Genomic DNA, 21148 nt, shown 5'->3' on the forward strand with positions numbered 1-21148 from the left:
CTTACAAGGATCACGGTCTAGAAATTCAAATTATCGAAACTGTTGTCGCCGCCGCCGTTCCGCTCTCTGCCACTGTTGGCGGTGCTCTTATATGCGACGTATGTTAACAGTGATTCAAGATCAGCTTGGAGGCAAAACGAACGGATTTAAGATTCTGCTTGGCCAAGTCTGACCAGATTGACAGGCCCGATAGGTGCGCCGTAACAGCACCAACCGGTCCCTGTGTTTGCGGACTTGCCCGCGAGGAGTTGGTTCAGGGAAAGAATTCAGCGAGAGTTGTTATCGTTCTTGTTGGTTGTTTAATCGCGTCTTTAAGGGAGCGGGACGGCAGATAAGCGGCCCCTGTTGAAGGGGGATTGAACGTGGTCCTCTTTCTTCCAGTTTTTCTTCGGCTCCCCTTAGTAGCTGGAGGGGGATTCAGGAAAGAATAGCCTTGGGCCAAATATGCAAAATTGAAGTAAGTTCGTCTTAGTATTATATGATCAACTTAATTATAGTGAAATGATAGTCGTTTGAAAGGTGACAACCCTCAAGAGGTAGTTGGGACTTGTTTATCTCTTGATCTTACTGTTAGTTCGAATAGCTGTAATACCTGTGGTGGCTATACTCCGGAGTAAGTACAGAGTACACCTACCAAGTAATTACTTTGTTGCGGTTCTTTGGTAGGTACTGCAGTCAAGTGCCTAACGCACTAGTAGTACTACTAGCCGGCGAGGCTATCATTGTCCAATGTTGTTTGTGCCTGGTGTTCCACGTAACATTACAAAATACTAGAATTGGTTCCTCTTCCTTCAGCCCTGTCTTGAATCTCCTCCGGAGTAGTCGCCTTGCATAATGTTCGAGGTCAATTTTAATATGGATGGGCCATGGGCAATATGAAGGAGTGCTTGTCTTTCAAGACTGGCTTTCTTTAGTCGCGAACCGGAAGTTGTCCAGACAGAACCACATCCATTACTCACGGAGTAAGTAAACTCTCAAGTAACCAGGCGACTTCCTACTGAGAAAATTTACCGTACATACACGAATACATACTAGCTCTGGTGTAACAAATTAATGAAATTTAAGATTATGATGATGCGCCTGCTGGGGCTCTGGGGCACAAGAAACCATGGGCTAAGACACTTAGTGCAAGGAAACGGGAAAAAGGGGACCAATAAACGCGTAATATGCTGGTGCGAAGGGGAGTCACTCACCCAAGTGCCTAAGCTAGTTTAGTGGTGCTTCCACTTTCCCAAGTCGAGTGATACATTATACAGGTTACGGAGACCCTTATTCATCCACACACGGGATTGACACACCTGGCAGCCGGGTCTGGAGTACAATAGACCAGTGGTACCTTACCTACTAGTTTTGAGGCCAATCCTCGACAGATTGAAGAGAACTTTTGGCGGAGCATTCATGAGTCTAATAGATAGTGCCGATAAGGAACAAAAAACGAGTTTTATGGGAAATACGAACCCAGGCTTAGGGTGTACTGTCTAGATGACTCTAGACTAGGCTTATTTGAGATTGTGGTCGATGGTCCCGTCTATGTGCCCGGCGACTAACTACTACGTAGATGATAAAACGATGGCATATCACCTGGTGTAATTTCAAGAGAATGAGCAAAACTCGTTTATATCGTGCTGAATCCGATGGCAGCTTCAGTCAGATGAAGTAGATCCGCTATTGCTTCGCGTTAAAATCTAATTGTCGGGCAGCATTCTTGAATGTATTATCGTCGATGTCTCCACCTCTTCTCGTCAAATCGTTGCCCATTTTCTGGATTCCGCCCGTTTTTTGGGGAGATCTTCCTTATTTGTCGGTCTGGGCTCAGTGAACCACCAGTTGTGTTGCAAAACTTGACGTGCCGTACTCCGTTTTCTTGGATCCAATGTACACATTGACATGAGCAAATCTGCGCCGACAGGACCGGCAGTTGGGAACTGTCTGAAGAAGAATTCACGACCCTGTATAGAAACAATGTGGTTTTTATCTGCGGGTATATAATTGGGCAGCCTAGTGACTCCTGGCCAGTTGTCTTCAGTGGGCGTGCCAAATGCTTCGCAAATTTTGGATATCTGGTCGAGATCAGAACTCCCCGCGACGAACGGTACTCGCAAGAGGAGCTCCGCAAAAACCATTCCCATGGACCAGACGTCTACAGCGCCCGAGTATTGTCGTGCTCCATAAAGCAATTCAGGCGGCCGATACCAGCGTGTAATAACTTGGTGTGTCATATTCAAGTAAGGGTCAGCGAATGATCTAGCTAAGCCGAAATCTGCTAGCTTCACCTCCCCATCGGCAGCAATGAGGAGATTGTTAGGTTTAATATCTCGATGGAGAATAAAATTTTCGTGGCAGAACCAGACACCTCTAGCAAGCATTCCCATCCACGCCTTAACATCAGCTGCGCCGTAGTGAATATTTCCGTCTTTAATGAGCATCTCAAGGTCACCACGTGGCAAATACTCTAGAACCAGGTTGAGATTTTGGTCCTTGGAGGAGAAGACATCATGGAGCGCTATGATATTTGAATGCGACAGTTCTTGTAAATATTTTACTTCCCGGATTGCATCCATGGAAAGCCCATCTTTGTATTCGGCATTAACTTTGATCTTCTTGATTGCCACGAAGGACGAAGGATCGACGCGGATATGACCAAGGTATACGACAGCATAGGTTCCTTCCCCTAGCTTCTTGTCTGTCGACTTGTTCAGTAGTGCCATAAGACATTTGAGGGGAATCATTAGCATGAATGAAGAAGGGCGATATATCTCACCTTTGATATATTTATGCCGCACATCGTCATTTAATTGTTCAGTTAGTTCACGGTCTGTACTGTGCGTGATAGCAGGCGAAGATGTATTGCCCTGGGAATTGGCTGAGCTCTGAGCAGCTCTCAACTTAACTGCGGTGTCGGAAGCTGCCGTCGCGGTTGATGGAGACTGGGGTGGTAAAGGTGAAATTGCCATGGTTTGAAGATTGATGGGATAGTCAAGTTATATTTCTGACTGTGCCCGTAGGTTATAACTCGGGAGACAGCGCTAAACTGAGAAGTTATAGAATAAAGTGCCGACCATAGAGAGTTGCTCTCTGATAGCTTTAGTATCAGCCGAATTTTGTTGTGCTGCGTAAATTTAGCATTACAGTGCCTTTTGTTTTGGTTTGTTTTGCGTTATTGCCCTACTCATTCACAGCAATATATGCTTCTTGATGCCAGTGTGCTGTGGTGGCGCTTACTATAACCATGTAGGCATGCATAAATAACCAAGTCTCGGAGTTTTGTTGATCCTGAAAATGCGGCTCTGACCAAAATTTCTCTAACCGCGGACAATATCACTACCAATCAATGAGTTCAACTGAGAAACTCAACTTTCGTTCTTTTCTTGATTTAGCAAAGGCTATCTGGCTTCCATTGCCTACACCCCGATCTCTTCCTGTGTAATTTTGACCCTACCAGCCAGTGGAAAAGATCAACGCGACCGATGATGGCGATGCGTAGCTCGTTTCTCCTAGCTCCACGACTCATCAGACCTCTGGCCATTAGCAAACAATGTGTGCGATGCTTCCATAAACACTCCTCTACGCCTTCTGTGCCTTCGCCAACACCATTCGTCCCCGACGTCGAAACATTTCTTACGTTGATTGGCCGTGGCATGACTAAACATGCAAGCAAGCTTCCTTCATGGGAGAAGCTGTTTACTCTTAGCTCTACTGAGCTCCGAGATATTGGCATTGAGCCGACTCGTCAACGGCGTTACCTGCTCCGGAAAAGGGAGAAATTCAGAAACGGAGTCTTTGGGCCGGGTGGTGACCTAGAACATGTTGTTGATGGTACAGCCCAATTGCGCGTAGTTGAGGTTCCATTGGCGCCAAGGGATACACCAACGGACAATCAAGCCTCAGGCACCTCCACCTCATCGGCGACGCTCTCTCCAGGTATGAGGAAAGTGATTGTCAACCTACCACCTGATGCTTCCGAGTATACACACGACCCATCGAAACCACTCAAAAAGTTCGCGCACATGAAGATCCATCGTGGCTCCATGCTTAGCGGGCCATTCTTACAACCAATCAAAGGCACAGATAATTGCGCAGCTCTAATAAAAGTCCAGGATGGCATGTGGGAGGACAAGTTGGGACACAAGGTGGATGGTGGTGAAAGGAGACGTGCCGAGGTTAGGGCTAGAAAGAGGAGTGAGGAAAGGAGGAAGGGGACAGCATAAACTCATGGATTTTTGAGAACTGCGGCGAGTAATTGTCTTACTGTATAATAGTTTACCGTACTTTTGGGGGGTTTGAATCGCAATACTAAACATCACTACACTAAGAACTATACTACAGGAGTCCACAATCTCTGGCACTGTAGAACTGGACACATTGATCCGTGGGCGTTGTAAGGCGGCATCTTCCAATTGTCAGGTTTAGGTCATAACGTTATATTAAAAATGATATGATGGGAAAATGGGGCTTCCTGAAAGTTGGCCCCCGATATGCAATGCGCAAATAATTTACATAGAAATAGATCGTTCGGCGCCATCATACATGTTGGAACAAGAGGCCATAATACCAACGTTTGAAGCGTCCCTCCACCTTCTTTTGTCTTCTAAGCACTTTTGGAATTATCTTCCACAAAACACGAGAAATATACCCATGGAAATTGTATATTGTAAAGGTCGAGGGAGCACTATGCCTTGGGGACGGGCTCGCGCTTCTCAAATTGTATCACTGAGTTGCCCAAAGGCTTAGAAAATAAGGACTATAATTCGGTTAGTGAGGTACTCTATAGGTTCCATAGGTAGCACCGCTTACTGAGTAGTCTGTGTCTGGGAGAGTTTGAACGCCTGGAAGATTGCTGAACTTGAACAGCCTGACTAGAGCCGCCGTGATCGCACCGAGCTGGACGTAAGCGAACTGTTCGCCAATGCATCTATGCCGCCCGGCGCCGAACGGAAGATATGGGCTGTTGGTTCCTTTAGTAACTAAGCCGTAGCCATAGTCAACCTTTTCTTCATCCTCTGAGCTAGTAGCGATGGCCTCATCCCAGCGGTGGGGGTTCCATTCAAGCGGATCAGGGAAATGTTCTTCTGATCTTGCAGTGACACCAGGGGAGGAAAGGACATTGTGTGAAGTTGGGATCACGTAGGGGGTACCTTCTACTGGCATCGGATTCTTCACAGCTCGAATGATAGAGTGGATCGGTGCATGTATGCGAAGAGTTTCTTTGATGACCTTGGCGTGCAAGTCCAATTTCTGCAGGTTCTCATAAGTAAGTGGAGGCATATCATGTCCAAGGATGCGAAGTTGCTCCTGATAGAGTTCCTCTGTTATTTCAGGGGATGCTGCAAGATGCAGGACAATCCAAGCCGCAGTAGACGACGAAGAGTGCTGGCCGGCCATGAGTAAGGCGATCATCATGTGTGCAATTTCTTCGTCGGGGACAGGTGTTCCATCTTTGTACACGCACGACATAAGATTCCATACCATGTCCTCCGAATCTTTTTTGCTGCCAGCGTTACGGCGTTCCTTTATAATCTCCATGTATGTTTCAGTCATCCTTTTCTGGGCGGCATCACGCTTGCGATTATGGGGAAGAGGGGCCCATGGTAACATAAAGTTTATGGGGGCAAAACCCATGTCGAGATCATGATACAGTTCGGCAAACGTAGAGTCAAATCTGCTTCGGACTTCTTTCCCTTGAAGTGAACGTGAGGCGGTGTAGATAGTAATCTCAGCAATTGTTTTGCAAACATCGAAAACGCCTTTGTGGCCCTGAAATGCCGAGGACTTTTGTACGAAATCTTCCACTTCCTCTGTAATCAGACGAACGTACGAACGAAGTGCATCTGATGTAAGCCCAAATTTCACAAACTACAATCGTTAACAGACTGAATCAACGTTGCTATTATTGCCGTCAACTTTGCTTACCTTCTTCTGCTCCATAAGTTTAGCATTTGGGCAGTCGTATACCACATGACGCCCAAACACTGGAGTTGTAAGTGGGGAATAAACCTCTTCGGCGCAGACATCTCGGAGTTTGCCATTCAGAATGAAATCATTCCCCTTGGTTCCTAGGTAGACGGTGGTCTTCTTACCAAGGAGGACGAATGTGAAGATATCGCCATACTGTGGTAGTAAGTATGTGAGCGAAATCAGTAAATACCGCAGAATTAGCGTACCTTTTTTCGGCAATTGAAGAAGAATCTGTATGGATCCATGCCATAGCTGATGGTGCTTCCAATAAAAGGGAACCAATGAAAGACCAAGGGGGGTTCCTTGTAATTTTTGAAGAGAAGTTGGCGCAAGACATTGATAATCACAGATACAACGAGCATGGATAGCAATGCCACACTGGTGAGCATCCATAGCGATGAATCTGAGCAGCGCTCACAAACACTGTCGAGAATGACAGATAGGAGGCCCATGATTGTGGAACAGTAGGTCACTAGGTAAACGAACGGGGGAATAACGACATGAAAAGGGCAAGCGTCTCGGACAGAGGCACCTTCCTAGGCCTCTGGAAGAAATTCAGGTGGGTAGATATACCTGCGATGCTGAGAGTAATGGCCAAATCTGAGGGATAGACTAAACTTTCGAGCGGGTGGGAAAAAGAAAAGTGTAAGTACGGAGTAGACTAGGTAGGTAGTACCTTTCGTTCTGGGACCTCGATCCGCCCGCCGCTGATTTTCTCCGGTCTAAGACTAAACTAAGAAACAGTAAACTACATTTCCAGATACCCCTGGCGACTCAGGACCAGCGAATGACAACAACGCGGATTTCACATCACGCCACTTTAACCTGGTAGACACCTAAGGCACCTTTACACACGTATCTTCGATAACCGATCATCAACTACTGTACCAGTACTACGGATGGGTACTAGTGTGTATTCATGGTTTTAGAAGATCTGACTGTTACAAACAGACCAGGACACAACGTAGAGAAGTATAAGGGAAGCAGGTGTGTTCCATAGTAGTACTATATTGTTGGTAATTATATTCTTAAAAGATCTATCGCCAACCTGTTCAAGATATCACTGGAAATAGCAATACTGAAGCCAATCCATAGATGCCTACACGAGCTTTCGTCGAGATCCGAACAAAGACAGCACCCATTTGAGAGTCAATCACCTGATGCCATTCGTGGCAACATTGTATGATATGCATGATATTAACTGGCAATTAGCATGTAGATTTGAGTAATCGCATATCCAGCAGAATGTAGAATAATGTTAAAATCGACCTTAACGATACTCATCTTCCCGATTGTGGTGATACTCGTCGTTTGTTCCTGTTCCTAGAACTCTATAGCAGCATAGAATAGTCTATAAAACCAGTACCCCACAGACGCCTAGCAATGTTTCATTTGTACTGACTGGCGGGATCTTCTTTGAACAACACTGGATCCCCACGCTCTCCAAGGTTGACAAAATCATTAGGGGCACTGTTTTGGTCAGGTGACACTTCACGTTTCTGGGCTTTGGCAGGCCTGTTGTGTACTCGTTTTCCGGCGTTATTTTTATGGAAAACTTTAATCGGAATAGCACCTTCCTCCAAGTGCTCACTGAAATGGACATCGTTGACACTGCTAAGGAGCGTGCGCTCCCGTGCGATTTTTCGTTTCGAGAAGTCCAGTTTCCCCAAAGCTCCAGTTAGCCCATCAGTGCTATCAGAAACACTAGGGTATTTCCCAGTAAGCCATGGATGTTCTAGGCATTCGTCCACTGTGATTCTCTTGTCGACATCAACGGTGAGCATTTTGTCTATGAGGTCTAGAGCCGGATCGCCCACAGAATCCCAGTAGGGTGATGGGTAATCAAAGCGACCCATCTTGATCTGCTGCGCTAAAGTGTACGGGCTCTCGGTAGTATAAAGCTCATCGGAGAAAGGAGGAAATCCACAAAGGCATATGTAGAGAACAACGCCAAGGGACCAGATATCCACAGCTTTCGTGTATCTTCGGCGGCGGGAATCTTGTAATATCTCTGGTGCCACGTCTACAACATAAGTATCAACAGTGCCATACCAGCCTTACTGGAGCGACTTACAGCTTGGTGTTCCGCATCTATGGGGAAGGAACATTAGCTAGGATCCCTGCACGAAAAGGACACCGATGAAGTAAAGGAGGTAGAGGAAAGGGAAATATGATTGTATCATACAGTGTTGTTGTAAACGAGTCTTCCCCAATAATCTTCGCAAGACCAAAATCACCGAGCTTCACAGTCAGCTCCTTGTCTGCAACAAGGATATTTTCAGGTTTTATGTCCCGATGAACGATTCCACGATCGTGCTATTACCCAGATTAGCTGGTGGTACTGAACAATGGATAGCTTCATCACTACCAGATACTTCAACCCTTCGAAAAGCTGAACGAATAAATCGCGTGTTTCCGTCTCTGAAAACTTCTGCTTGCTAACGATCAAGTTGAAGAGTTCCCCTTCTGGAGCAAGTTCCAGAACGAGGTAAACACCATCACTCTCGTCGAAGGTGTCTTTAAGACATAGTAGATTTGGGTGGCTAACGCCCATCAACAGACCTATTTCTTGCTGTAAAGCGTCCACTTGAGACTTCTGCGAATCGCCGGGACGTTTCTCAAAAACCTTAACGGCATATTGCGCTCCTGTAGACCGTTCTGCACAGAGGTAGACAGTTGCAAAGTGGCCTTTCCCAAGTTGTTGAAGAAGTCTGTATTGCTGGCGGAACCCGCTTGTTTCCCTTGTGCGAGGGTACCTGAAAACAAACCGTGCTTCATCTAAAATAGTGACTTCATCACCGTCTTCAAGTTCGCGATGCTTGTTACGCCCAACGATTGCATCATTAATAAAAGTACCATTGCTGGATAGATCTTCCATTATCGCAACCGATCCACCCTTTTTGTTTTCTGGGAAGATCAAGAAATGCCGATTAGATATAGTGGGGACGTTAATCACCAAGTCTGAATATATCGATGTCAGAGTCATACAATGTTATATTACGCTGTACGTTGCTACTTACCGCATTCCGGATGACGACCAATTAAGTAACCGCCGGGAGGATGACTCTTCGCTTGTTTGCCTTCAGATGATTTATCTTGCCGTCGAGTTGCCTTCCCAGTCTTGCCCTTAGACTTCGCATCCGCAAGGGCTTCACAACCATCACGTTTTCTCAGAACAAGTGGCCTCCGAACCTTTTCATCAAGCGGGATGAGGTAGCCCCATACCCCCTCAGCAGCCTCATCCTCGACTTCGTCGGCAAATGCTCTAGGTGGGTATACAAATTGTGATTGAGCCTGCGTATCACCAGGAGGAGACGAACATGTTTGGAGGGAGTCTGAATTGAGCGGTGTTTGGCAGCGCACCTGGCTAGAATCACTAGGTGAAGCCGTGACTTCTTTCGTAACGTCTGTCGTGGTTGAATTTTGTTGGGTCAGAGGCGTAGGTAAATAGGACTGATTCACCGGTGTAGTTTGAGATTGATCTTGGGCTGTGGTTCTCTGGGAGCGCCGCTGCTTTTTCAAATCTTGTGAATCGTGATCCGTGCTAACCTATATGATATTTGCATCTTCAGTGACTTGCAGTGGACCCGTTGGAGAAACACCCACCCTACTGCGTTTAAGAGAGCTCCTTTCGTTCTGTGGCACCATTCTGTTTTTGCTTTGTGTCCGCCTTAGGCTGCCAAATTTGTCATAAAGCAGCTGGCACGGTGATAAATCTGGGTATGTGGTGGATACAAAGCGGAGCGATGCAAATCAGAGTGACGCAGAAGGGCCTGTTTCTTCTTTTACAGTGGTGCTTCTGACTACCGTAATGATGCTTTGGTTTAAGAAGGGAATAAAGGAGGAGGGAATTAAGAAAAGACAACAAAAAAAATTAGAGAAGGGGACCACGATATTTCAAGAAAACAAGTAGAAAGATTAGGAGGAGAAGATGAAGGAAAAGGTACAGGCGACTTCTTGTGGTCGTGAGTTTAACTCACGGCCGGCAGCTCAAGATTCGGAGTTCTGCGAGGAAGGTGCGCTAACGCGTATCTTTCAAACAAGTACTCTTCAGAGGCCATTTGTTGACAACAAGGGGTAGCAGCAATGCCTTCCATAGTGCTATCTACTGGCTACATGGGACCCTATTTCTGATACAAGGACCGTAAAAAAAAGAAGCTAATTCGAAGACGGAGGCCAACATCAATCTGTTTGGATAATTGAGATAGTTATACCCTGTAGGTACTAGGTACGGAGCACAGTCAGTCCATTCGATTAGCTAGGTCGCACTGCACTGACATGGGCAAGTATACTTCGATGAGACAGGCCTTGATGTAACTTTATTACTAAACTTAACCCTTCTAATTCAGAAATTTGAGAGCCATATTTTCGAACCAGACATATTGTGTCATATAAGTTTCGCACAGGTGCTTGTAGTTCCTATCGATCTACTGGCTTGTACCGTGACTTAGCCTTAAAACCCGAGGACCTAGGTCGGTCGTAATTTAGTTAGCCAGAAGCACGTAGGTAAGTTCGGCCTCCCACGTGGGTCCGGGGAGGGAACACGTACTATGTCCAGTCACAAGCTCCGAGAGCACTTTTTATTACTTGAATCGTCTGCCGTTCAGGGGCGTCTCGTACCTTTTCTCCCTTTTGCCTCTTACAAGTTGGGGGAAACAATGAATTGATATATTTACACTCTGTAATTCATATGAAGCTGTCGTTAGAATGGACGAGTGAGTCATGATCTCATCGCTCGGAAAGTCTTGCGCTGATTGGAATACAGATTCTCCGCATCAATCAGACCCTCCGCGTTGGGGAAGCTTGCAACGCTAGCAGTCAGATCACCGGAGAGTGACGAGAAATCAGACATTGCCCGCATCTCTAGACAGTTTCAACTGGAGTCTTCCCCGCGTGGTTTGAATGGCGTCTTACGAACTCAGGCGCCAACATCGCGGGTGCCTATGGTCCGTCGTCAACGCTTGCATCTCGTACATCAACCAGAAACACATAAACTGACTTTCGTAGGGCATCCGAGAACTAGATGTATTAATCGCATTATGTAAAGCTTCTTCTTCTGTGGATAAACCTGAGCATGCCTCTAGGTTGGTTGCACAGCTATCTCAGTACCTTCCTGAGGCCCACAGTCAGCTCTTCCGTCCTTCGCCTTTCCTGCATCACATAAAACCTTCCCCTTGGGAGGCACTCACCAACAATGTCACTTTGGCTCTTCTTTCATTGGGCTCCGAATCTCGATATCCATTACTGCGAGAGACTGTGCTCGATGCTGTTGATAAGTACCTGGAACACTGCGCCAAATCTGTTCAAGCTGCGACGCCTTTCACGCATTATGATTCAGGGGCAGACCATCCCGGCACGGCTCATGAGGCCGTCAGTATGTTATCAATTACTGTTTCCCTGGTTGGCTTTCTGGAGGCCTCTACTAAGTTTGCTTCCTTCTGGACGGCCATCGAGAAATTGAGGATAATTGAGCATATGCGGTCAATACTGTCCGAGGGCTTTATGGTTGCTGTCGAGACAGCTTCCTCTATTGTACGTAATGCAAATATGTCTGACAACATGCTCCGAGATTGGAGGAGGTACACTCGGCGTTATGCTGCCGATGGACGCCCTTTAGGAGCCATGCTGCTGCAAGAAGGATTTATGCGCTTTGTCAAAGCGTGTACAACGTCACTTGTCGGGGCACATAATATGTCAGAAGATGAATTGCTGGACGATTATATGAGTGGCGTTGGCATCGCCAGGAGCCACGATACAGATGAAATAGCTCTTATCAATCGTACAGCAGCGATCATCGATGATCAGATCAAGCTTCTAGAGGATGATTCTGATTATCTGCAGCTTGGTTCACACTTGCAGCAACGGCTGGCTTTCTCAGTGAAGGCGTTCGCCTTTATCGGGTATCTACATTGTGTTTTGAGTGGAAGGGCAAACAGTGAAGACTTCCTTTCTTGGTTAGAGAACACCTTGGTGGATCCAAATCAAATGTCATGCCTCGAGCTAGCAACGGCAACTTTGAAAAGCATAGCAATAGTTGCGCGAATGTCACTAAACAGTGCTTCTTCCGGAAGTCGTTCTCTCTTGAGGTTCATTGTCGAAGGTGGCATTCCAACTGTGCCCACAGCTTCTGTTGCTGCGAAATGCCTTGCCCAAGTTCTTGGCGTTTTGTCACAAGACGCTGTTATCACGACTTTGTACTCACTTGGGAATGTTCTAAGCCCTGGCTCGGGCACCGAGAAGGCATATCATGGACAGTCAGTGGGAGATGTTCCTGGCCATAGCAATGCTTTTACCAGCTTCTCCCAAGCGAAGCAAGATAGTGAGGCCTCCCTTTCTGTCACTGGCGAGCAAGGCAGTGTACATTACAGAAACGTTATCCATGCTATCGTGACGATCGCTACCCATTCTAATGACGAAAAAATAAGCGCCTTAGCACAATCTATGTTGCTTCAAAAGATCGGGAAAGTCAGTGCTTCTGTTGATGCCTACATCATCAAGGAAACAGCTGCATTGTCTCTGAGCACAGCTCAAGGTGAATTTCAACTTCTTCTCAAATTCTACGACCGGGCCTACTGGGACGGGGTCACTAAGGGGTATAGCAACGTTGCCAACGCAGTAGAGAGCGCAATGGCCTACCTTTCTGTCACACTGCAGAGAAACAACCCACTTCACAGGACATATTTGACTCATTTACTAGAGAGTATCGTAAATAAGGGAGACGCGACGGATTTTGAGAATGAACGCCATAAAGACATAGCCTTCGCTCCTGACGATCTCAGCCCCCTTTTGAAACCACTAGCGTTGCTTGTCTCCGATCGAGTGACTCCCAGGAACTGCGCGGATATTACAGATTATGACCAGGACATATCTACTCTGTTTCGTGATGCCTGGTTCAATATTGCTGTTCACGGGATTTCACTTACCTCAGCCGTCGCTCGAACCCATATGAAGGAGCTGCGCATATTGGCAAAACATTCGCCGCCCCTTGTATCTGAAGACCGCATGGAAATGCTTGAAAGTGATGTGGAGCTTAATACAATTCTCAGGCGTGGCATGGGGCCACAGCGTCTCGTCGAACAGAAGAAGACCCTGATTACGGAGATTCCCAGCCGCGAACCTGAGATCAAGCGTTTAAATTATCCAAAAGCAGTTTTCCTTAATGCGGCGTTGCTAGTCGAAAGCCTCCGTGCATCTTCTGGAAACTGCACTAAAGTTCTCAGTTACTTCCGGGACCCAGCTTTAACCACCGTCGAAATGGCAAGCTGCATGACTACAATTGCAGAGAAAGTGGTAAATACTTATGTCTCGCTGACGCTATCTGGTAGACACGAAGATTTTTCGGTCCCATTCTTGTCGAAGGAACTGGGTGGTTTCTTTGTGGCTTGCTGTCACAGAGTAGAAAGAGTACAGAACGTTGCTGTACTCTGCGCCAATAAAATCATCCAAGAATGTCCATCGGCTCTATGCGAAAAAGACTCTCTCTTTGCTCTCCTCGAACTCTTGACAGTCATGTGCCAATCTTGCCTTGAAGAAGAACTCGATGAATTTGAGTGGAAACCCTCGTTCACTTCACCCACGGGAATAGTCAAAGTTGACTTACCTGATAACTATCACTTTAGAAGGAAAACTTTGGATGTGTTCCTTGAACGAGCTCGGGAATGGGTCACGGCCGCGATGGATATCGCCCCCCTAGATATTAAAGGTCTTCTTCAGGTATGTCCCAGCTCTGTTTTCTGAAGCACGTATCTTACTAGAAGCCAGACCTATTTATCCGCATCAGAAGACAGCAGTGGCTTTGGCAATATTTCTATGGGTAGATCGTTTGCACTTGATATGGGATCGCTCATCTCCAAAAGCGATCAGCGGCTGGGTAAGCTTAACAGTGCATGGCCAAGACTTATTTCTAATGAATCTCATCCCTGCTTAGGATCAATTGAGCAATATGGGATCAATAGGGTCGATGTTGCTTCTGATTTCATGGCCCAGTATACTACACGCCAAAAATATCGATATCCGGATACGCAGTTGTCTAAATTTCTAGGATGGGGGAAAAGTCTGTGTATCCTTCTCAATTCAACAAATTCATTGAGCTGATCAAACAAATGCAGGCCCCAGAATTGATGCGCCTGTGTTGTTTCAGCTGGAGTCAAACGACGCTGTCGAGACTAGGCTGTCCTACATATATGAACAGATTACCCTGGGAAATGAAGTTCCATTTCTGGAGGTTAGGGATGAATTGCGAAAGGCTGCCGCTCTCTTGTGTTGTGGCGGTGATCATCATCCTTCTATTCCACATTACCTCGTGTCTTTACCCTTTGAAATATTCTCGACTGAATCAATAAACCTCGGAATATCTCTGTGGCTAGGAGCAATACATGAGAATCCAAGTGTGGAGCCCAAGATTCTAGTTGAGGTAGCTGAGGCTTGGGAGAAGACAATCTCGCGCAAGAAGGGTCTGTTCGACCCATCTTTTGAGTATGGTCCCCTATTCTTTCATCTTGTACCATAACACTGACTTGTTGCAACTTAGTTACGTTGATCCGCTGTATGCAAAGATTGAGCTTCTGCCTACTGATAAGGCACTGATGCTACAAGAGCAACAAAAAGCCCACAAATTTCTCTCACCACACTCACATGTTCTCCAGTTCTTTGAGAGCCACTTCAGTGCAATTCAGCTAGGAAATCTACAAGATCAACAATTGTTTTGTCGCCTCGTTGGCAAGACTTCTGTTGGCCTCGTGCAAACGAGCGGGCATCCCCTATCTCGCGAGCTTCACTTTCGTATCATTTTGTTTGGCCTTAGAGTCCTGAAGCATTTCAGTTCGGCAGACACGGCCTCTTCTTGGAAGCTTAAAGACCAACTTTTGTCCGCCGCCCTAGGTTGGTTTAGACATCCGCCTAGGTATGTTGTCAATTCCGTGCTGCTGAATCTAGTTCTCTAATATGTGCATCTGCAGGTGGTCCTTCGGAGGTAATCGATTGCAGATCAAAGCTGAAGATAAAGTCCTCAGTGATGTCGTGTCTGCTCTGGTTAATGTCTCCAATGTCGCCTGTCACACACTGGGATCGTATAGGTCACTGCAAGCTAAACAAGATCTGCTTCATACCCTTCTTGAAAACGAGAGGTCACGCCTGAAGGTTTGGCTGTATCCTCTGGATCAAGAACGTAAACATTACATGCCTCAGTCTTCTGGGAACAGGAATTTGATGGAGGTTCGTTGGCCTTACGGGCAACACCCACCCCGTTCTCCTTTCCCAAGCCCTTCCAAAATATAAGTCTAATTTTGCGCTAGGAGGCCACTTCTTTGTTACGGCTTGCTTGGGCTGAGCATCCAGGTTTAGCCATTCAACTTGGTGCTCGTTTCCCATCTGTGAAGCTGAAGAATGATATCCGTTGGCTATTGCTTAACTTCCCGGAAAAGGTTATCGATGAGCCCAGTAGCCTTGAAATTATGCTCGGTGCAACTCTTCCTGCAGATATCTCATTCCAGTTGAAGGTATGGTTATGTGCATACTCGATTGATTTATTTCAATTCAAGGCTGATTTTAACAGTATTTGCTTTACTGGGCCCCCGTGAATCCTACTGAAGCTCTAACATATTTCTTACCTGCTTATGGAAATCACCCATTCATCCTGCAGTACGCGATGAAAGCATTGGAAAGTCATCCCATTGACGTTCGCTTCTATTTTGTTCCACAGTTGATCCAGGCTCTACGATACGATGCGTTAGGTTACGTAGAGCGCTATATCATGGAAACAGCTAAGCAATCTCAATTATTTGCACACCAGGTGATTTGGAATATGAAAGCCAATTCGTTCAAAGACGAGGATTCTCAGATTGTGAGTGAAGCGGCCCTTAGCTGGGACGATTTGTTAACGTATGGAAAACAGCCGGATCCACTCAAGCCAACCCTGGACAAGTTCATGGACTCTCTCATTGCCAGCTTCACGCACGAGGAACGCGACTTCTATGAAAGGGAATTCTCCTTCTTCAATGATATCACAGGTATTTCAGGGAAGCTCCGGCCGTACATCAAAAGAAGTAAACCCGAGAAGAAAGAAAAGATTGAGGAAGAGCTTCGCAAAATCAAAGTGGAAGTTGGTGTTTACCTCCCTAGCAATCCCGATGGCGTTGTTGTCGGCATTGATCGCAAGTCAGGAAAACCACTCCAAAGCCACGCAAAAGCGCCATACATGGCGACTTTCAGAATTCAAAAGACGAGGACTCGAGCTGATCCAGGCGGCCTCATAAGTTCTTCAGGGCAACACACCTTGACTCAGGACCAAGAAGCTCGTTCGGACTCGGAGCAAGAGACCTACGAGGTTTGGCAGTCGGCAATTTTTAAAGTCGGTGACGACTGCCGCCAGGACATGTTAGCCCTGCAGATGATTGCTGCTTTCCGGAGCATCTTTGGTAGTGTCGGGCTTGACGTTTGGGTATTCCCCTACCGAGTAACTTCGACAGCTCCCGGATGTGGTGTGATTGATGTCCTCCCTAATTCAATTTCTCGTGACATGCTGGGCCGTGAAGCAGTGAACGGGCTCTATGATTATTTCGTTTCTAAGTATGGCGGGGAGGACTCTATTAAATTCCAGGAAGCACGTACCAATTTTGTCAAGAGCATGGCAGCCTATTCTGTTATATCCTATCTTCTACAGTTCAAGGATCGTCACAACGGGAACATCATGGTTGATGATGCTGGCCACATTATACACATCGACTTTGGGTTCTGCTTCGATATTGCACCTGGAGGCGTTCGCTTCGAGCGCGCACCGTTCAAACTCACTTCTGAAATGGTTGCCGTGATGAGCGGTACTCAACACACACATGCTCATGCCTCCGGGGGTAGTTCTTACAACCCTACAAGCACGCAACCATATCGGTGGTTCGAATCCTTGGTTGTGAAGGCGTTCCTTGCATCCCGCCCCTACAGTGCCAAATTAGCTCACATTGTCTCCTTGATGCTTGATAGTGGCTTACCCTGTTTCAAGCCTGACACACTGAAGAATTTCCGGGACCGATTTGTTCTGGAGAAGAGCGAGAGAGATGCGGCTGAATATATGCGGGAGCTCGTCCGCAAATCCTACATGAGTGTCTCTACTAAGGGTTACGATCAATTTCAGCTGTTGACGAATGGCATCCCTTACTAGATCGGACGCCGTAATTACATTCGACACCTTTCTTTGATTTCGTCTATACCAATAATGTCTTTTAGGACTTTTCGTTTCGTTCTGAAAGACAAAGAGGGGGGAGTGGGAAAGTGCTTTTTTGCAGAAAAGGGATATATACTACGTAGTTAGTATATATCTATTTAGATTATTAAATTTTGTATCTAAAGCTAACGTCTTAACCCCCTTGAAAACTGCAATGTATTAAGGCACAGATCATTCAATTATTCCAGACTGCACCCTTTCCAGTAACTTACTTCCCAGTGCACTGCTAGTCAAGGAAAATGACGAATAGCATTCTCATCCATATCTTTGGAAATCAGACGTGGTCGTTCCAAGACCAAAGCCAGTCTCCGTTTGAGGCCTCAATAAGCTAGATAGATAGATACGTAACAAACATATGGTTGGACCTTCAATCATGGCTTGAGCATCGCTGAACACAGATCTTACGTGTAGGGCTCACAACACTAATATTCGAGAGTCGTGCGTCTCTTTTCATGAATGTCCTGAGGAGACAGCAGGTCACAGGGAGATTCCAATGAAGCATCCACAATGTCGCTGGCCTTTTACCATAATATTACTTACCATTCTCTGCGTGCTCCAGATTGCTCCTTTCGCTCGACAGACATTGTTTATATCTAGCCATTGATGTTGGTTTCGCTCTCCTTTCCGACGTCCACTTTAGATGGCATTTTTCCTATGCAAAATTAATTACGTAATCCATGGCGTCATTGTGAAAAGAAGACCTGGAAGAATGGCCGGGATGTCGATGGCATACATTTGCATTATGATCTCATACAGGCCTATTTCAAAAGAGTATCAGAACAGGCATAATACCCCCTAGTCTCCAAGCTACTAACCGCTATGACATACATTCAAATGGAACCCGAGGAAGGCCATTACACTTTTAGAGCAATAATGTCACTATGCAGCCCATACTTCATTTCATTGAGCAATGGCTTAACTATAGTTGGGAAGTGTTCTGAACAAGAACAACAAAAATACAAACAAATCGAATGAAAAAAGGAAGAAAAGAAAAGAAAAACAAATGATGTAAATAGAACAATGTGTGTCGTTGCAGTCATTTACGACCCGACAACCATTTTAGAACGACCTAGTGTTGTTTCAACCGTCTGGCTATGTCGCCAGTGCAATGAACATGAGGTCTGACAAGCACCTTCAAAGGGAGAAAAAAACGAAAGATAAACATACGCTAAATCAACAATATGATCACTACCCCGTATACAATATGATTCGTATCGAAATTTGACTAAAACTGTGTCACCATTTTGAATCCCTCGCCTCGCTTCCCCCTCTTTTCATGTTCCCACCCCTCCCTTAATGACTAGTGGTAAGATAGTCCGGAGCTGACTGCGACATCGGATTCGATATCTTTCGTTCCGTAGATAACCCGGATGGATGTATCATGAGAAGGGCAGCCAGCTGACTGAATAGTCGATCATAACGCCTTGCAAATGCAGAATCGAAAGTACCATATTGATTGAATGCAGTAGTTTCTTTCTCATGTCCATTTCTGTCTTAGATTCTTCCCTCGTCCGTCTCCCGTTCATTTCAGTCATTGATCCTCACCCTTGGTGAGAGTAGATGAAGTGCTAGACAGGAACGAAGAGGTAGAAAGCACTAGTACGCGTGCCTAGTCCATGAAGTCTCCACGGAGTATTTTCTCCTGAAAGAAGTCCGGCTTATTTTGCCGGGGTTGCTTGGGCATCTCCCGGGCTGGTTGTTCCATTGAAGCAATGGAGGCCGCCCGCTGATGCTGCCCAGGCTGAACCGTGTTTGTTGTATGCTGTCCGTGAGGTGCATTTAAGGAATTGCTTCCAATCGATGGGGCACGCTCGGCACGAGTCCGAAGAGCTTCGGACCAATTGAAGCCTTCGCCTAGTGGTCGCCAAGACTGGTTAGATCTATCGTTCTTAGAAATCACTTTATGTGTACTTGCAGCTATTGAACCAGCGGTGGTATTGACAGAAGTGCTGCTGACTAGTGACGCATTTGAGCGCCCTCCAGCCACGGGTGACTTGGGAGAGGGATATCTACCATTGCCTGTGCTTCCTCCGCGGACATCTCGCAATGCTTGTGCGCCAAAGGAAACCCTTCGTGCGAACGGAGAGCTCGGTGTGACGCTAGGAGGGCCATTCTCATTATCTTCTATGACCGCGTCCTCGAGGCTCGCGGGGTTGGATCCCACAGAGCTGGACACACTACCATGCCGCAAGTTTCTTCCCCCAAACGGTGAAGTCTGGGTTGGTGAGCCTGAAAGACCTAGCGTGGTAATGGATAGCCGTCGCCCATGGTGCGACTGTGCGTTGGCTACGGCACTAGCCATTGGACCCGTTGGAACGCTTGAGGTGGTCCCCTGATTCCCGGGTTTCGTCAGATAATCAGCCAAGCCAAGGCCTGACGCCAAGGAAGCTCGACGTTGTCGCGATGGTGGAGGAACAGAGATGGGAGAAGTCGAACGATCGCCTGACATTCTATTAAGACCTGAGTGAACAACCCCGTAGGATTATTCGACAGAGTTGATGATTTGGGATGGAGGGTGTCGGATATGGTTGACGGGCTAACTGAGCACTTATCCGGGCAGGACGCCCCCCTATCCCACAAGTGTGGAGATAGAAGAATCGAAATATTCAATGTTAACCGTAAATTGACGCTACTGGTTTGTGCTCAGGGTATCTATCATACACGGTATGACGTCAAACCCTGAAAAACAACTGACAAGGAGAGAGCAACGCAGAAGAGGAGAAGTGAGACCCGGTAGTGCACACAGGTCTGTTAGGGGTGGATCAGTCAGCCAGGTATGTCACACAAAGGCAATGGAATATGGATAGATGCAACAGTAGTGGTGGCAAGAACGATAGGGAAAGATGCCGAAGCCGCCGCAGTTGGCAGAGCCACCACCAAGGAGGGATACGGGGTGCTATTAATAACCCAGACAAGAAACGGAAGGAAGTAGAGGGGAAGACAAGCTAAGGGATGCGGAAAGAGCGGGTTTTTCATACCTTATGATCGACCAGCTAGCTGCAGAGGTAGAGTGGAGAGCTCCAGTGAAGGGGCCGGGAGCATGGATGGGATTCAATCGATTTTCTCTTGGCACAAAACTCGCCGGTGTATGGAATGAACTTTCAGGATGTGGAGAAGACGCTAGCTCTAAGGAGGGCTACCACAAAAAGACCTCCCAGGGATCTGCCATGCCACGAGCTCCTAGTGGCTACCTTTACCAGGGAATAATTCACCGATACAGTAGTACTCTATAGGTAGAATAAGGAGACGGTTAGTGGGGATAAGAAAGGGACGGAAGATTAGGAGGAGGAAAGAAAGGGAAAAGAAATCTTCTTCATTCGAGTCAAGAGAAGGAAAGATGAGATGAAGAATGAATGTCCTCCTGTACAGTAAGGTTCAGGTAACTTTACCCCACGATTGACCGCGGGCCAGAACCGGTCTAGCCTCCTTGGGGTTGGATCCGGGGAAACTCGATGATTCATCTCCCAGCCTTGATTAATGAGGTCAATGGCCCAGGATGCAGTGGTTAAGTAAGAACTCGTAATAGAACCACAACTTGGGAGGGGGGAAAGAAAAACTGGAAAGGTCTGGCGAACAGGTTAAGCATTAGAATCTACGCAGTGTCTATCGATCGATCAACTTTTCTATCAATCTGTCCGTTTTTGACCCACACCGATCACATGTTAGTCTGCCTTATTTCACTACTTGCAGTTAAGGGGGTTTTTTTTTTTGAATGTCCTGGTTTCAGCTGAAGAAATTAAATGAAAAGGGAGCCAGGACTCCATTATTCTGTTGGCACTTACTCATGTTCTTATCCATATTCAAGGGTAGCTAACAATAGCTTGAATTGTATTCACAGCAGCCCCTCTTCCCCATGCTTCTCATGTATGTCCATAAAAACTTGGCAAACAAAGTTTATCGTGACAATTGATTTATTCCCTTTTACCTCTCTATCGGTGACCTCACTCCTAAAGGAGGGGTTCCATATAGCTCCTCTCC

The 21148-nt window shown here is 46.5% G+C and overlaps 5 protein-coding genes across 5 annotated transcripts; 2 read left to right on the forward strand and 3 right to left on the reverse strand.

Moving 5' to 3' along the window:
* Positions 1–1742: 1742 nt before the first annotated feature.
* On the reverse strand, positions 1743–2954 carry kin28 (TFIIH complex serine/threonine-protein kinase subunit KIN28; the record flags this gene model as incomplete). The annotated part of the gene is made up of 1 exon (XM_015554110.1): positions 1743–2954. The coding sequence occupies one exon, from the start codon at positions 2952–2954 to the stop codon at positions 1743–1745; it is 1212 nt and encodes a 403-aa protein (XP_015404992.1).
* Positions 2955–3467: 513 nt separating this feature from the next.
* Positions 3468–4208, forward strand: ANOM_008855 (mitochondrial 37S ribosomal protein mS41; the record flags this gene model as incomplete). Its single annotated transcript, XM_015554111.1, has 1 exon — positions 3468–4208. The coding sequence occupies one exon, from the start codon at positions 3468–3470 to the stop codon at positions 4206–4208; it is 741 nt and encodes a 246-aa protein (XP_015404993.1).
* Positions 4209–4669: 461 nt separating this feature from the next.
* On the reverse strand, positions 4670–9603 carry ANOM_008856 (uncharacterized protein; the record flags this gene model as incomplete). The annotated part of the gene is made up of 10 exons (XM_015554112.1): positions 4670–4741; positions 4795–5853; positions 5911–6108; positions 6162–6487; positions 7358–7978; positions 8030–8046; positions 8141–8271; positions 8324–8916; positions 8976–9504; positions 9562–9603. 10 exons carry the CDS (start codon positions 9601–9603, stop codon positions 4670–4672), a joined length of 3588 nt encoding a protein of 1195 aa, XP_015404994.1.
* A 1118-nt stretch (positions 9604–10721) lies between these two features.
* stt4 (1-phosphatidylinositol 4-kinase STT4) lies at positions 10722–17107 on the forward strand (the record flags this gene model as incomplete). Its single annotated transcript, XM_015554113.1, has 9 exons — positions 10722–10901; positions 10963–13668; positions 13717–13825; positions 13883–14008; positions 14064–14430; positions 14486–14857; positions 14913–15168; positions 15249–15452; positions 15509–17107. Coding segments are annotated over 9 exons (5892 nt in total), but the record flags the coding sequence as incomplete, so codon positions are not given.
* Positions 17108–18779: 1672 nt separating this feature from the next.
* On the reverse strand, positions 18780–19619 carry ANOM_008858 (uncharacterized protein; the record flags this gene model as incomplete). The annotated part of the gene is made up of 1 exon (XM_015554114.1): positions 18780–19619. The coding sequence occupies one exon, from the start codon at positions 19617–19619 to the stop codon at positions 18780–18782; it is 840 nt and encodes a 279-aa protein (XP_015405001.1).
* Positions 19620–21148: the final 1529 nt, after the last annotated feature.

The sequence above is a fragment of the Aspergillus nomiae genome, assembly GCF_001204775.2.
Source record: "Aspergillus nomiae NRRL 13137 chromosome Unknown contig00229, whole genome shotgun sequence".
Lineage (NCBI taxonomy): Eukaryota > Fungi > Ascomycota > Eurotiomycetes > Eurotiales > Aspergillaceae > Aspergillus > Aspergillus nomiae.